The 12,062-nt window shown below is 60.3% G+C and overlaps 1 protein-coding gene and 1 non-coding gene across 4 annotated transcripts in view; both read right to left on the bottom strand.

Moving 5' to 3' along the window:
• The window catches only part of NAP1L4 (nucleosome assembly protein 1 like 4), a 33,474-nt gene that overhangs the window by 12,572 nt on the left and 8,840 nt on the right, over positions 1 to 12,062 (bottom strand). For all 3 annotated transcript variants that reach the window (XM_028515377.2, XM_036029852.1, XM_028515376.1), the window contains exons 3-8: positions 11,303 to 11,361; positions 8,875 to 8,974; positions 6,881 to 7,022; positions 6,552 to 6,638; positions 5,109 to 5,240; positions 3,224 to 3,295 (exon numbers count right to left, since the gene is read on the bottom strand). In XM_028515377.2, the coding sequence (XP_028371178.1) occupies positions 3,224 to 3,295; positions 5,109 to 5,240; positions 6,552 to 6,638; positions 6,881 to 7,022; positions 8,875 to 8,974; positions 11,303 to 11,361 (592 nt within the window). The remainder of the gene's footprint in view (positions 1 to 3,223; positions 3,296 to 5,108; positions 5,241 to 6,551; positions 6,639 to 6,880; positions 7,023 to 8,874; positions 8,975 to 11,302; positions 11,362 to 12,062) is intronic.
• On the bottom strand, positions 2,559 to 2,684 carry LOC114501188. Its single transcript, XR_003684946.1, has one exon. It is a non-coding gene; the product is annotated as a small nucleolar RNA SNORA54 (small nucleolar RNA).

Genomic DNA, 12,062 nt, shown 5'->3' with positions numbered 1-12,062 from the left:
AGGAGACATGGGGCCCGACAGCCCGCCCCCCTCTCCTCTCTCTGGTGGACAGACACAGCTTTCTCTGCCTTGTGGGGGGGGGGGGGGGGAGCAAGCACCGCCCACAGCGATGAGAAGCCCCTCCTTCCGCCGCAAAGCCCTCCACAACCCGAAGAGACAGGGACCGGAGAGCCTCACAGGGAAAACGCACAGAGATGCTGCGAGTGCCCATCTCGAATAAAACCCAAAGGCCGGCAGGTGGGATGCTCACACCCGTGACTCCCAAAAGAAACGAGATGCCCCCTTTTTGGACAAAACGCACAAACCACAGAATGCAGTGGTGACAAGTGTTTGGGAAACCGGGGGTGCTCACACTGTAAGTGGCTTTTTGAAAGACAACTTGGCGGTTACCTAAATGAGTGCGTGAGTGAACAGTGAAAGGAAGGACACCACTCCGTGCCCCACTGCCTGTCTGAAGAATCCCCCACTGGAGGAACGGAAGCACGGGCACACCCACACACGCACACACCTACACACCCAGAGCCAGCTCACCCCGAGGTCACGAAGGCCCCAAGACAGTCCCGGCTCGTCAACTACAGCGAGTGTGCGAGGGCCGACCCTGGGCTCAGACAGCCTGGGTTCCCACCTGCCCCACCCCCACCGGCAGCGCTGTGCCACCTGGGGAGTCGCCCAGTGCCGCCATGCTCCCTCACCTGTGACGTGCAAAGAACCAGCCCCCCGCCGACCTGGAGAGGACCTACGGGAGCAGCACTGGGCACAGGATGGGGGGTGGAAGCAGGGCCCTCCGAAGGGCGGGGAAGGGGAGAAAGGCCACCCGGGCTGGGGAGCACAGACCCAGGTGACCAGAGCCCGAGGGACTGACTGTTCTGCAGGCTCCCAGGACAAAGGGCAGCAGGGTCTGGCCGGGAGGTGTGGCCGTGAACCTCGGTGCGGGCCGGGCACCACCTCCGCAGACCCCTTCTGCACAGGGAGAGGTGGTCCCTTTCTCCCTCCCCCCGTGCCCCGCCCCTGCTCCACCCCACATGAACTTCCTTCCTATTCCCGACTCCTTCCTTCCCCTGGGTCTCTTTATGAAGAGGAACCCAAACACACCGGGGTGAAGTCAAGCATCCGATGGACCAACAACAAAGGGCCCCAAGATGCAGCTACCTCGCCCGCGCCCCCCACCCCAGTAAGGACGACTTGTGACAGTGGGTCTCCTCTCCGCCCAGAAAGCCACTGTCTTTGCCAACACTGACCACGGGGACACGAGGACGGGTCTCCGCCCCACGGCTCCTGTGGTCAAGGTGGACGACGGACCCCATTCTCTGTGCTCTGCTCTAAGCTTGAATCATTTCAAACAGAGACCCCCTTCGTTATTTTGTAATAAAAATTATTACAAAAGTGAAGTGTGGAGAAATACTTTCTCCGGGAGGAGCGCACGCACTGGGCCTCACAAACGTTCAGCTCCACTGACCCGGTCAGCTCACGAAGAGGAACCGTCAGAGCTTTAAACACAGACTTGCGTTCAAGGGTGCCGATCGCAACACAGCGCCTCAGAATGGGGCGCAGGTGGTGGCGTGTGAGGGGAACGTCAGAGAAACCACTTTGGAGCCCACAGACCCGCCAACAACTGTGTCCTGCCCAGCAGAGCCTGTGTGGCAGAGACACAGCGTGACAGCATCCGCGCTGCATCCCGCCCGCTGGGGTGTGGGGGCGCTGGCCCTCCCGAGAGAGGGAGCGGGTGTGGGCGGGGCCAGTGCCCAGGCCCCGCCTCCCTCTGGAGCTGGGCGGCTGTGTTTTCCCTTGGCAGCCTCGGCGATGCTGGTGTTTCACGATGGTTGTGCAAGGGCGAGGGCAGTGGACACCTGTGATGGCTATGGCTGGAAGCTGGAGGCCGCTGCGAGTTTCCGAGGTTCTCTTGCCACAGAGGAGGAGCCCAGCCTCCCGGGAGCCCCGGAGGACGGGCAGGCGGGAAGCAGGCGGGCCCGGGGAACCTCAGACAGTGCCCGGAGAAAGCGGAGGAAGAAGGAGGGACACGGACCCAGAACGCCAGCAAACTGAGTCTAGATGGATGACCAGTGAGAGTGCAGCGTGAGGGGAAAATTCACGGACTCTTAAACGTGTGTTCACACTCAGGGAAAAGGATTCGCCCATCCATCTCAGCAGATGAGGCCCCGGGGCCACAGGCGACCTGGACGGGGGCACGCAATGATGGCAAGGCCTCCACTTGCTGGGAAGAGGGGACAAGAGGGGACGTGGGGATACCAGGGTGCTACAATGGGAGGAGGGGCCCCCACCGCCTGGGCACGGGCACTGCTCTGGTCGTGCCCGTGCCCCACCTGCAGAGGGACGGTGGTGGCAGTCACCTCCCACAGTGCAGCGGACAGGAAGAGGAGCAGGATGCACATGCTGTGTCCCCCTGCCCCACCAGCAGTTAGTGGCACCTGTAGGACCAGGGAGAGAAATCCCACTCACACTGGCCCTCACCTGCTACCTGGGGCCGGGGCTCTGCAACAGGGCGGGGCAGAAGAGCCAGGCCAGGTGCCCACCGAGACCCCTCACACACAGCCCCCGGTGCTTGTCTCCAAGATCTGAAACTGAGAGCCATCGGCCAGGCGCCCAGTCATGTGTCACTGGAATTGCTCTGGCACTGGAATGGAACCCGTCAGCCACAGCAGGCTGACGGGTCACGAACAGTGCTCTGGTGACACCCAGCTCAGCCAGGAGGCATGTACCACCCCAACATGACCCACGGCCGCAGGTGTTCAGGGAAACGGGTTCTGTCACCAACCAAAGAGCAGGGGAGCACCTTTGGGTCTCCTGCACCTGCAGGCACTCTTCCGGACAGACACGCAGCAGGCCGCCCCATCAGTGCCTTGGGTCGCCGGTCAAGCACAGCTCGTACCCACTGTCTTTTTAAACAGACCTTACGTACCACATCCTTGAAGATGTAGAGGACACTAAGGAAGAGGATGGTACAGGACACACCAGCCAAGAAACCACAGCATGCCACCGGGGACACCACGTGGACCCAGAGTCCAACCCCATGTCCTGCTCCCGCACCTGCCGCCAGGCGGCGAGTGGCCGAGGGCACCTGCTAGGCTGTCCTCTCAGGGAGCCCTGGCTCCAGTCACCGGCACGTGAGCAGCGGGTCTGATGTCTTGCTCTGGTCCCAGGCCCTTGACGCTCAGTGTCCCGACGCCTCCTGACACCAGCCAGAGGCTCAAAGGTCAGCACTCACCATAGGCTGTCCAGGCTCTGAAAACTTCACTTGAATATCCTGCAGGTGCTTCAAGATCGGCTCATCGTACTCCTAAACACAGAGAGAAAAGGAACCTCCAGTGAGCTTTTGGAAACGACACACGTGTCCCTGTTGAGTCACTGGTGTATCACTCCTGGGTGCTGGACAGTAGGCCCCAGTGGAGCCCTGTCCTAGTCAAGTGCTGACTTCCAGGAAGTCACCTACCCATTCCCCGGCGACTGTTGGAGGGGACAGCAGAGGGCACCACATTGCTGGCAGCCACTGGAGCTGGCCAGAGGCCGGCGGTCCTAAGCGTCTCCAAAGAGACAGAACCACAAGGCAGGCTTAGATCAGTAATGACGCTGGGAGCCACTGCCCCCACACTGGCCTGTGGCAATAAACACGCAAAGCCCACCACACACCCACTGCCAGTCCAGAGTACTCGCCAGGCGTGACTGAGACCACCTGGCAGGCGCCAGAGTGCCCAACCACAGCCCCGGGCCTTTCAGACGCTCACCAACGCTGTCACCCCAGAAGGTCCAAGAGGCGGAGAGAGGCAAGACTCGGAACCCAGACACCACCCCCCAGAGGGAACACCTGGAGAACAGTTACTCCTTTACCACCGCCGTCTGGGGGCTGAACAGAAAGGCTTCCTGAGGTTCCACTAAGCTCTAAAAATTGAGTCTGACGGCTACCAAGTTCCCAATGTCAAGAATAACAGAGAAAACAGCCAACGGCACAAATGCACAGCAGGTCTCTAGAAAAGTGACCTCGGTCTGAGGGTCGAGGCCCTGAGACCCCGTGTCACTGACAGCGCCTGCGCCTCGTCCTGAATACTCAGGTGAGTGTCGTCCTGGTGTGCCCCCAGCTCCACGGCACCAGGTCTTCAAACGTGCCCCCGCGCCCCAGCAGTGCCCACTGGTATCTCTCCAAATCCGTGAAGCAAGCTCCGTGTCCTGCCCATCCCTCGAGGACGAGAATTTGGTGTGGCTGGAGCGCGGCGCTGCCCCCGGGCACCGAGGAGAGCGCTGAAGCCGCTCTCCCGATTCTCCACACTCTCCCCGCAGCCACCCAGTCCGGCCACCCCACCGAGAACAGCGGACTCGGGGCCGGCTGGTCTTCGGGACTTCACCATCGACCAGACGGAACCTCCGACCACCCCCTGCCCCTGCCGTCAGGTCACCGTGCCAACGACATCTCACACCACCCCTCCCCCACGGATGAGCAGCTAGAAAGGCCAGCATGTCTGCTTGCAGCTTTGGGACAGACAACAGGACTCCTCGGCTTAAACACCGAAGCACGCCACCAACGCAGAGGTGTGGGGAGCATGAGTGACACCTCGCTGGAGGGCGCCCAAGGGTGCCGCTGCCCTCAAAACCAAGGGGATGTGGGGGCGAAGCGCCATGGCCACCCCTGGGTTACTAACCAGCAACAAGGGCTGGTCACCCCAGCAAGTCACCTGCTGGCACCCATCAGCCCCATCACTGGAAGCCCACCACCGTGCACCGGGGGCCCCGAACAGCAGCACAGGCACCACCCAGGCACGTCAGGAACACAGCCCTTGGGCCCCACCCAGGCCCACAGACTCAGAACCTGCGTGTCCCTGGGAAGGGCACTCCTACTGAGGTCCAGGACAACGTTTCCTGTGGGTCTGTCCTTCTGCTCTGCTGCGTGGGGACTCCCCACCCCTCGGGGCACACCAGAACCCCGGCTCTTCCGAGCCACGTGTTTCAGACGAGGCCCCAGTTTGGAAGGAGATCGAGACCGCTCCTGAGTGGGGATCACAGAGAGAGCCTCTCCCCCGGCAGGGGATGCCGCCCAGCGCCCGTGAGCAGGCCGCGGTGGCCGTGAGAGCACGCCCTGCCGCCCAGGGCGGTGTGCTCACCTGGACCAGCTCGCTCAGCATGTCCACGTTTCTGAAGATGGTGAACCAGAACTCCGGGATGCCTTTGGGGCTGGGCTCCTCCGCTGCTGCGGCCTCTTTGTCGGCTATGACTACTTTGTTCTTCATGTCTCCCTGAAAATCATAGAGACGCAGGACAGAATGCTCACCACAAAGCAACACGGTGGCAGTGGGGTGGCTTGACGTGGGCACCCATTTCAGAGTTCCACGCAGACCGCTGCCACAAGCCCAAGACCTTGGCATCTGCATCTCCAGGGCCACTGAGCAGGCCACGATTTCAAGTGTTTCCGGGGACAAAGCACTCAAGGCACCCCCTCCAGATGCAATCTCGGGATGTAACTGAAACTGGCGGGAAGGCCGAGCGGCGGTCTGAGCAAAGGCTGTGCGGAGCGGGCTCCACGAGGCGTCCGTCTGGGGACGTCACCCAGCTCCGCACAGCTCCCGGGGCCGCCGCACCCGGACAACTATCCGACTACAGGACGGCAACTCTGATCATCCTGCCAGACAGAGGCACCACGTGAACACGAGGGTGGGGACCGGAAAGGCCTCGAGGCAACGTCGAGACCCCAGGGCAGCAGGGAAGGAGGCAGGGCCAGCACTGCACGGGGCCATGGGGGAGCTCGGGCGTGCCCTGTCACAGGGGACCTTGCGAGGAGGCCAGCCCCATGGGGCATGTGACCCAGCAGAGGCAGCGTGTGCTTGAGCAGGAGGGTCTGGTTCACAGCCACACTGACCCGCGGCCACGGCCTCAGCTAGCCCAGGCTCTACGTCTTTTCTAGATCAAAAACACGTGGCCACCGCAAGTAACATCGACTTCAAGAAAACCCCTAAAACTTAAGTTTCTCAGAACAGAAGCTCATCATCTCCCCAAAACAAACTCAGGCCAACAGAGTGAGCTTGCTAGCGAGCTGAGACATTCTGTGGCACTGGAATGGGACCCCTCACCAGAAAAGGCGACGAGCAGGTGACGGACAGGGCACGTCACCAAAAGGACCCCTAACTCATTCATCTCAAACGGTGAAAGGCACCCTGGCGGGGTGTTTCCATGTACCCCCTCCCCACAGCCCCGCTGGCTGCTGGCCACCAACCGGACATGTGACTGAGACTCACTCCCACCAACGTGTCACTCGTCTCCGCTCACGTGACACGACCCCACGCCTCACTGCACTCTGCAGAGGTGCCTCGGAGGGCCAAGCGGGGGCGGGGGTGTGGGGCTCACTGCATCGCCCGACGTGTGCAGGGAAGTGCCGGGCCCAGCGGCTGCTCACAGAGAAATCTCCACACCCGACCCGGGGGGCAGCGCCTGGTGCTATCGGCCCTTCTCTTTGCAAAGCCGCATGGGTCACTGGGAGGCGTCTCTTACCTCCACCAGCGCTGGACCAGAACACACGGCACACTCGCCAAAAACACAGCACATCGACTTACAGCCAACTTGTCCTCCTCCTCGTTCTCGCTGTGCCACTCCGCTTCCGAGTCTGTGGGCTCGACGTTGCCGGTGACGAACTCCCTTCTCTAGGCGAGAGCGAGGCTTTCTCAGAGTCACGGCATTCGGAAAGGCACGAGTCAAGGCCACGGGTCTGTGAGCGTCTACGGAAGGACTGTGAACACTGAGGCCCCTACAACTTACTCTAAGACTCCAAGTCAAGAAGGGCTTAAGGAGGGACCTTCGCCGACTTACTGTGTAAACCTGGACGCGTCACCGCAAGGGAGGCTGGGGAGGTGCGACCCCCCAGGGTCACGGACGCGCGGCCCACCTTGTCGAAGAGAGGCTGGTACAGCGCCGCGTACTTCCGCTCCAGGTCATGGACCTCTTCGTAGAACTTGGCCTCTATGTGAGCGCACTTCACCTGAAGCTGCTTCAGTGCGTTGATTCTTCTTTTTACCGCTTTAGGTAAACTAAAGGGGGAGTTAGGAAAAAGCTACGTTTCATTAAAATAAATTAAGGTTAACGTAGAATAAACACCCTTACTATGAAAAAGAGCTAATCATTAAGAAATGGACACACACTCTATTAGGAGAAAAAAGGTGGGGGGAGGAAGCCAAGGGGATAATCTTCAAAATAAAAATAAACATAGAAGAAAAGTTTATCTCATAAAACGTCCGAAAGAACGTAGCTAGAACTCCCGTCTTCCCTTACCAGGTGAGCAAGTAAAAAAGCAGCCGGTGAGGCGGAGCACAGGGCAGCCCGGGCCGCTCCCTTAGGAGCAGTGAGAAGGGGAAGACGGCCCTTGGGCCCAGGGGTGCCCCCAGGGAGGACATGCCTATCCTCAGGGGACGGCCCGGCTCCGTGTGCCCTAAAGTCCACAGGACCTGCCCCGGAGTGCCCTGTGCCCCGGGGGGCTCTGGCAGACACCCCAAGGGAGCCCGAGGAATGGGTTGCTCTCCTCTGCCGCCAGGCAACTGGGGGCCTCCCTGCCTGCCCACACTCTTCTAGGCCCTAAAAACACTGCAGTCTGTGAGCGTCACCTTTGTAAATCGGAAGGAAAAAAATACTTTCAGCCCTTTCTCACAATCTGGAAGGCAGAGCAGATCCTTGGGCCCCGCCACAGACCAGACCACAACCGGCCCACCGCACCCCACCCCACCCCACCCCACCAGCAGCCTGGCCCCGCCCTCTGAGCCCCCCACCACCTGGACTGAGTCCTCGGGGTGGAGCTTGCCAGTGTCCGCACAGCCCCTGTGCTGGGTCTGTCACACCCACGGCCACCTCAGGGTGACTGCTGTTCACAGACCCAACAACCACCCCCCCTGGGACTCGGGCAGGGCACGGGAACATGCACGCAGCAGAGTGAGAACGCAACAGAACAGGGCAGGCTGGCACCTGCGCTGCGTCTCTGCACCAGTCACACGCTTGGGAACTTCCTAAAAATGCTTTCGAGTCTTCCTGGTGCCGTACGAGTAACAGAGGGCTCTGAGCAAACTAGAGGTGGCCGTGCCCCGACCATCCCGGGTCAGCGGCAGTGACAGCGCCCACCCCACAGACCCCGGCCCGCCGCCCAGCTTCTAAAGCAGAGACCCGGGAACCGCCGCCACTGGGGCCACTGCCGACACCTCCCAAGTCGCCCCCAGGAGAGCCCCCCATCCAGGCCAAGCAGATCCCAAGGATCCCCCACCCCCTGCTGTGACAGCCTGGGAACACAGAGCCCCACGCAGGGGACCACAGAGCGGGGATGTTCAGAGACTGAGCCGCACCTCACCAACTGCCGGGAGAGCCCCAGCAGCAGCCCCTCCTTACAGGAGGGGGATGGCCAGGCCTCAGAAGGGCCTCCCGGGAGCCTGCTGGCTGGGCAGCACTCGAGGGATGCAGGCCCCCCGTGAAGGCCCCAGCGCGTGTGCTGCAGGCCCCAAGAGGAAACAGGCGGGGGGGGGGGGGGGGGGAGGGGCGGCTCCCAGCTGGCCGGATCCACCCGGAAGAGAAAGCGCATCACCCTCCCCTGGCTCCCCTTCCCGACCACCTCACCACCTCTTCCCTGTGCCACCCGACTCACAGGCTGGGCTGGGTCCTCTCGCACGGCCACCAGATGGCGCTGTGTGCTCACCTGCCAGGGACCCCCACCAGCTGCCTTTCCCCATGGGTCTGGGTCCCTCCCAGACTCCAAACCCAAGTAAGCTCACCCGGAACCCAGGGCCCTGCTCAGCAGGCAGCGCTGCTGAATGAAACACACAGTTTCCAGTCTAAGGAACAGAAGTTGTCGTTTCTTCTTCTCTGCTCCTGAGAGTGGCACCGCGTCTCCCCCTCGGCACTTACGTCTCGATGTAGCTGGAAGGAGTGTGGGAGACACTGTCGAGCCGCTCCTGCAAGGCTGCCAGGACCTGAGGGTTCTGCATCACCTGGTCCGTGAGTGTCTCTGTTCAGGGTTTAAGAAAAAGGCAGGCCGCCGTCAGATGCGCCCGGCCCAGAGCAGCCGAGGGCTGGGGCCACCAACTCACGACGACTCTACCACGCTCACCTACTTTAATTTCTAAGTACAGTCAAGTGGCTTGTAAAGACGTGTTTTGAAAAATACTTAAAATGTATTTTACAGGCCTGGGATATTCCCTGTTAATCACCTGCGTGGGTAGTTAGAACCCACTGAAAGGTACCAAGATTTCCGGGTCTCACCTTGTCAGGTTAGGCCCCCATCTCCAGCCGAGGACACCATCGCTTCCTATCACCTTGCCCCCGCCCCCAGTCCCATGGTGGGGCCCCAAAGGCGAGCACGGAGTGAACAGACTGATGATGGTCTCTCGGAGCAGGTGCCCACTTGGGCCCCAACACGCAGCCAGGAAAGCCCAGATCTCACCAGTTCCCTGGCGGCCAGACTTCCAAGTGCCCTTGGTGCACCTCCACCCGAAACATCCTCCTGCCCGAACCCACCTCCTGCACAGGCTGCACAGGACGTGTCCTGACCAGCCCCTCGCAGAAGTCGCCTGTCTCCTCTGCCATGTTGCCTGTACAGGCCACACTCAAGGCACCAGCAGAAAGCGTGTGTCCCACCACCGCACGCTCACCATGGAGCTGAGCTGGCAGTGCCCGGCCCACAGCACTCACTGTCTGCAGGGCCAGTCCCCTCCCCCGGTCCCCCAGAGACCCAGACGCAAAGGCAGCCCGGACCTGGCACTGGCAAGCGCTCTTTTTAACCAGGGGCGAACACCACCCCGAGGCACCGTGTTGAATGCACATAAGCGGTACACACGAAACTGGCCCTACACGCGCCCACACTCATCCCCTCTAGCTCTGGCTACTGCAAGGCCGAGAACAATGACGCCCAGCACCCATGTTTTGGTTTTTAACTCTCTCCACTGACACAGGGCCCCTTCGATAACTTAGAGCGCCCAGGTACGGAGCGAGGGAAGTTCGGGAGAAGACATTGGAGCGTCGCTTGTGCCACAGAGCAACTCAGAAAGGCATGGAGAGCTGACGGGACGTGGCAGAAGGACGCAGAGGCCAGCCCGCAGGGCCCCCGCAGGTCAGGCGGGACCACGTGCACACCAGAGCGAGCAGCGATGGCCACCCATAAATAAGTAACCCGTGCCTCTGCAGCAACACTGAAAGGGGGAGGTCTTAACAGTGGCCGCACGTGGCAGGGTTGTCAGGTTTAGAACGGCCCCCTCGGCACCCACCAGGGTCATCACTGGCTCGGCAAGGATCGTCAGGGGCGCTGAACCACTGAGTGCGAGTCCGATGGAGGACAGGAGAGTCCCGGTTATTTAATGAAAGGAGCCTCAGGATGGAGAAGTCTGGCAGACACGGTCCTAACCGAGGCATCAAGCCCAGGGCCTGCGAAGTGTGTGCCCTGAACCTAACAAGGAAACCACCAGACCCACCCTCTCTGTGGACATTGCACACGACAGCCGCCCGCAAGGCCTGCTGCTCGAAGGGTAAGAGGGCGGGGGAGTGGGGGTGGTCCCACACAGGAGACAGACAGAATCACGTGCAATGCACGACCGCCACTGGTCCTGGCTTTGGGTGCGGGGCGCAGTGCAGACCTGCTGAGAAAAGGGGCAACGTGAACAGGGCTGCACGCACGACCCCACTCAGGTCAGGCTTCCTGGCGGCGGTCAGGAGGGTTCACCTCAGTCTCGGAAATTCACCCTGAGCTGTTCCAGGGGCTCTTTCAGTCGGTATAGATACAACTTGCTTTCAAAGCGTCCAGAGGAAGAAAAGCACAAACAGACTTGAAAACAGAGGGGAGAAGGCACACCCGTGAGTCGAGGGGCAAAGGATGCTACTGGGACGTGGCTCAGCAGTCAGGGAAGAGAAGGCACCAATGAAAACACTGGTCACTGGTCAGTCCACACGGACACCAAGTGACCAGAGTCTGCGTTTCCTATAATGAAAAAATTTCATCCCTGGCTGGTGTGGCTCAGTGGACTGAGCACCGGCCTGTGAACCAAAGGGTCACTGGTTCAATTTCCAGTCAGGGCACATGCCTGGGTTGCAGGCCGGGTCCCCAGTGGGGTGCGTGCAAGAGGCAACCACACATTGACGTTTCTCCCACTCTCTCTTTCTGCCTTCCTTCCCCTCGCCAAACATAAATAAAACTTAAAAAAATTACTCATTTTCATTTTAATTAGTCTAACTCTTCCTAAAATCTTTCAATGCTTCGGCAATGTAATATATGGTTCCAGGGCAGGAGGCCCCGCTCTGCACACAAACGCCCCAACCATTAACTCCCCTGGTGCAGGGAACCGACCTGTGGCCCTTGCATCTCTCCCAGCCTCCAAGGACTCTGACGGAACTCCATCTGAGAAGCTGAAACAATGTGAAACAAAAGTATTACTGTAAAGAAAGCTCCAAGGAGAAACAGCTCAGAGCATTCTTATTTCACCCCTTAGGAGGTGTCTCAATGCTGACTCCACAGGTTACGTGTGGGAGACTTTGTTATTAATTAAAACACTCGACCACTTAACAACCCCACCATACCCCCACCCCCACGCCACTCTTCACTGTTTTAACTTCCAACCTGGAGCCCTCTGGCTGGTGTGGCTCAGTGGATTGAGTGCTGGCCTGCGAACCAAAGGGTCACTGGTTCAATTCCCGGTCAGGGCACATGCCTGGGTGGAGGACCAGGTCCCCACTGGGGGCACATGAGAGCTACCAAGACTATGTTTCCCTCTCACACTGATGTTTCTTCTCTTGTTCTCCTTCCCTTCCTCTCTCTCTAAAAAAACTAAAATTTTTCAAAAAAAAAATTTCTGCCTGTAACCCTAAAAAAAAATACGCTCCCAGCTCTCAAACCAAACCCACCACCCCACCAACACGAGGGGACTGACGGTGCGGAGGGCTGCTGACCACAGCTGAGCCAACCTCCCTCGGTGGGGGCAGTGCCCACAGCAGCCCCGTGAGCCAGCCACACGGCTCTGCGAGCAACCACCTCACGAGCAGGCTCTGCTCCTAGAGAGGCCCGGACACACCGCCCGCGCCCACAGCGCACCGCAGAAACGCAGCGCCGC

The sequence above is a fragment of the Phyllostomus discolor genome, chromosome 6, assembly GCF_004126475.2.
Source record: "Phyllostomus discolor isolate MPI-MPIP mPhyDis1 chromosome 6, mPhyDis1.pri.v3, whole genome shotgun sequence".
NCBI lineage: Eukaryota > Metazoa > Chordata > Mammalia > Chiroptera > Phyllostomidae > Phyllostomus > Phyllostomus discolor.
The sequence above is the reverse complement of the archived record's forward strand: the minus strand, read 5'-3'. Positions and strand labels throughout refer to the sequence as shown.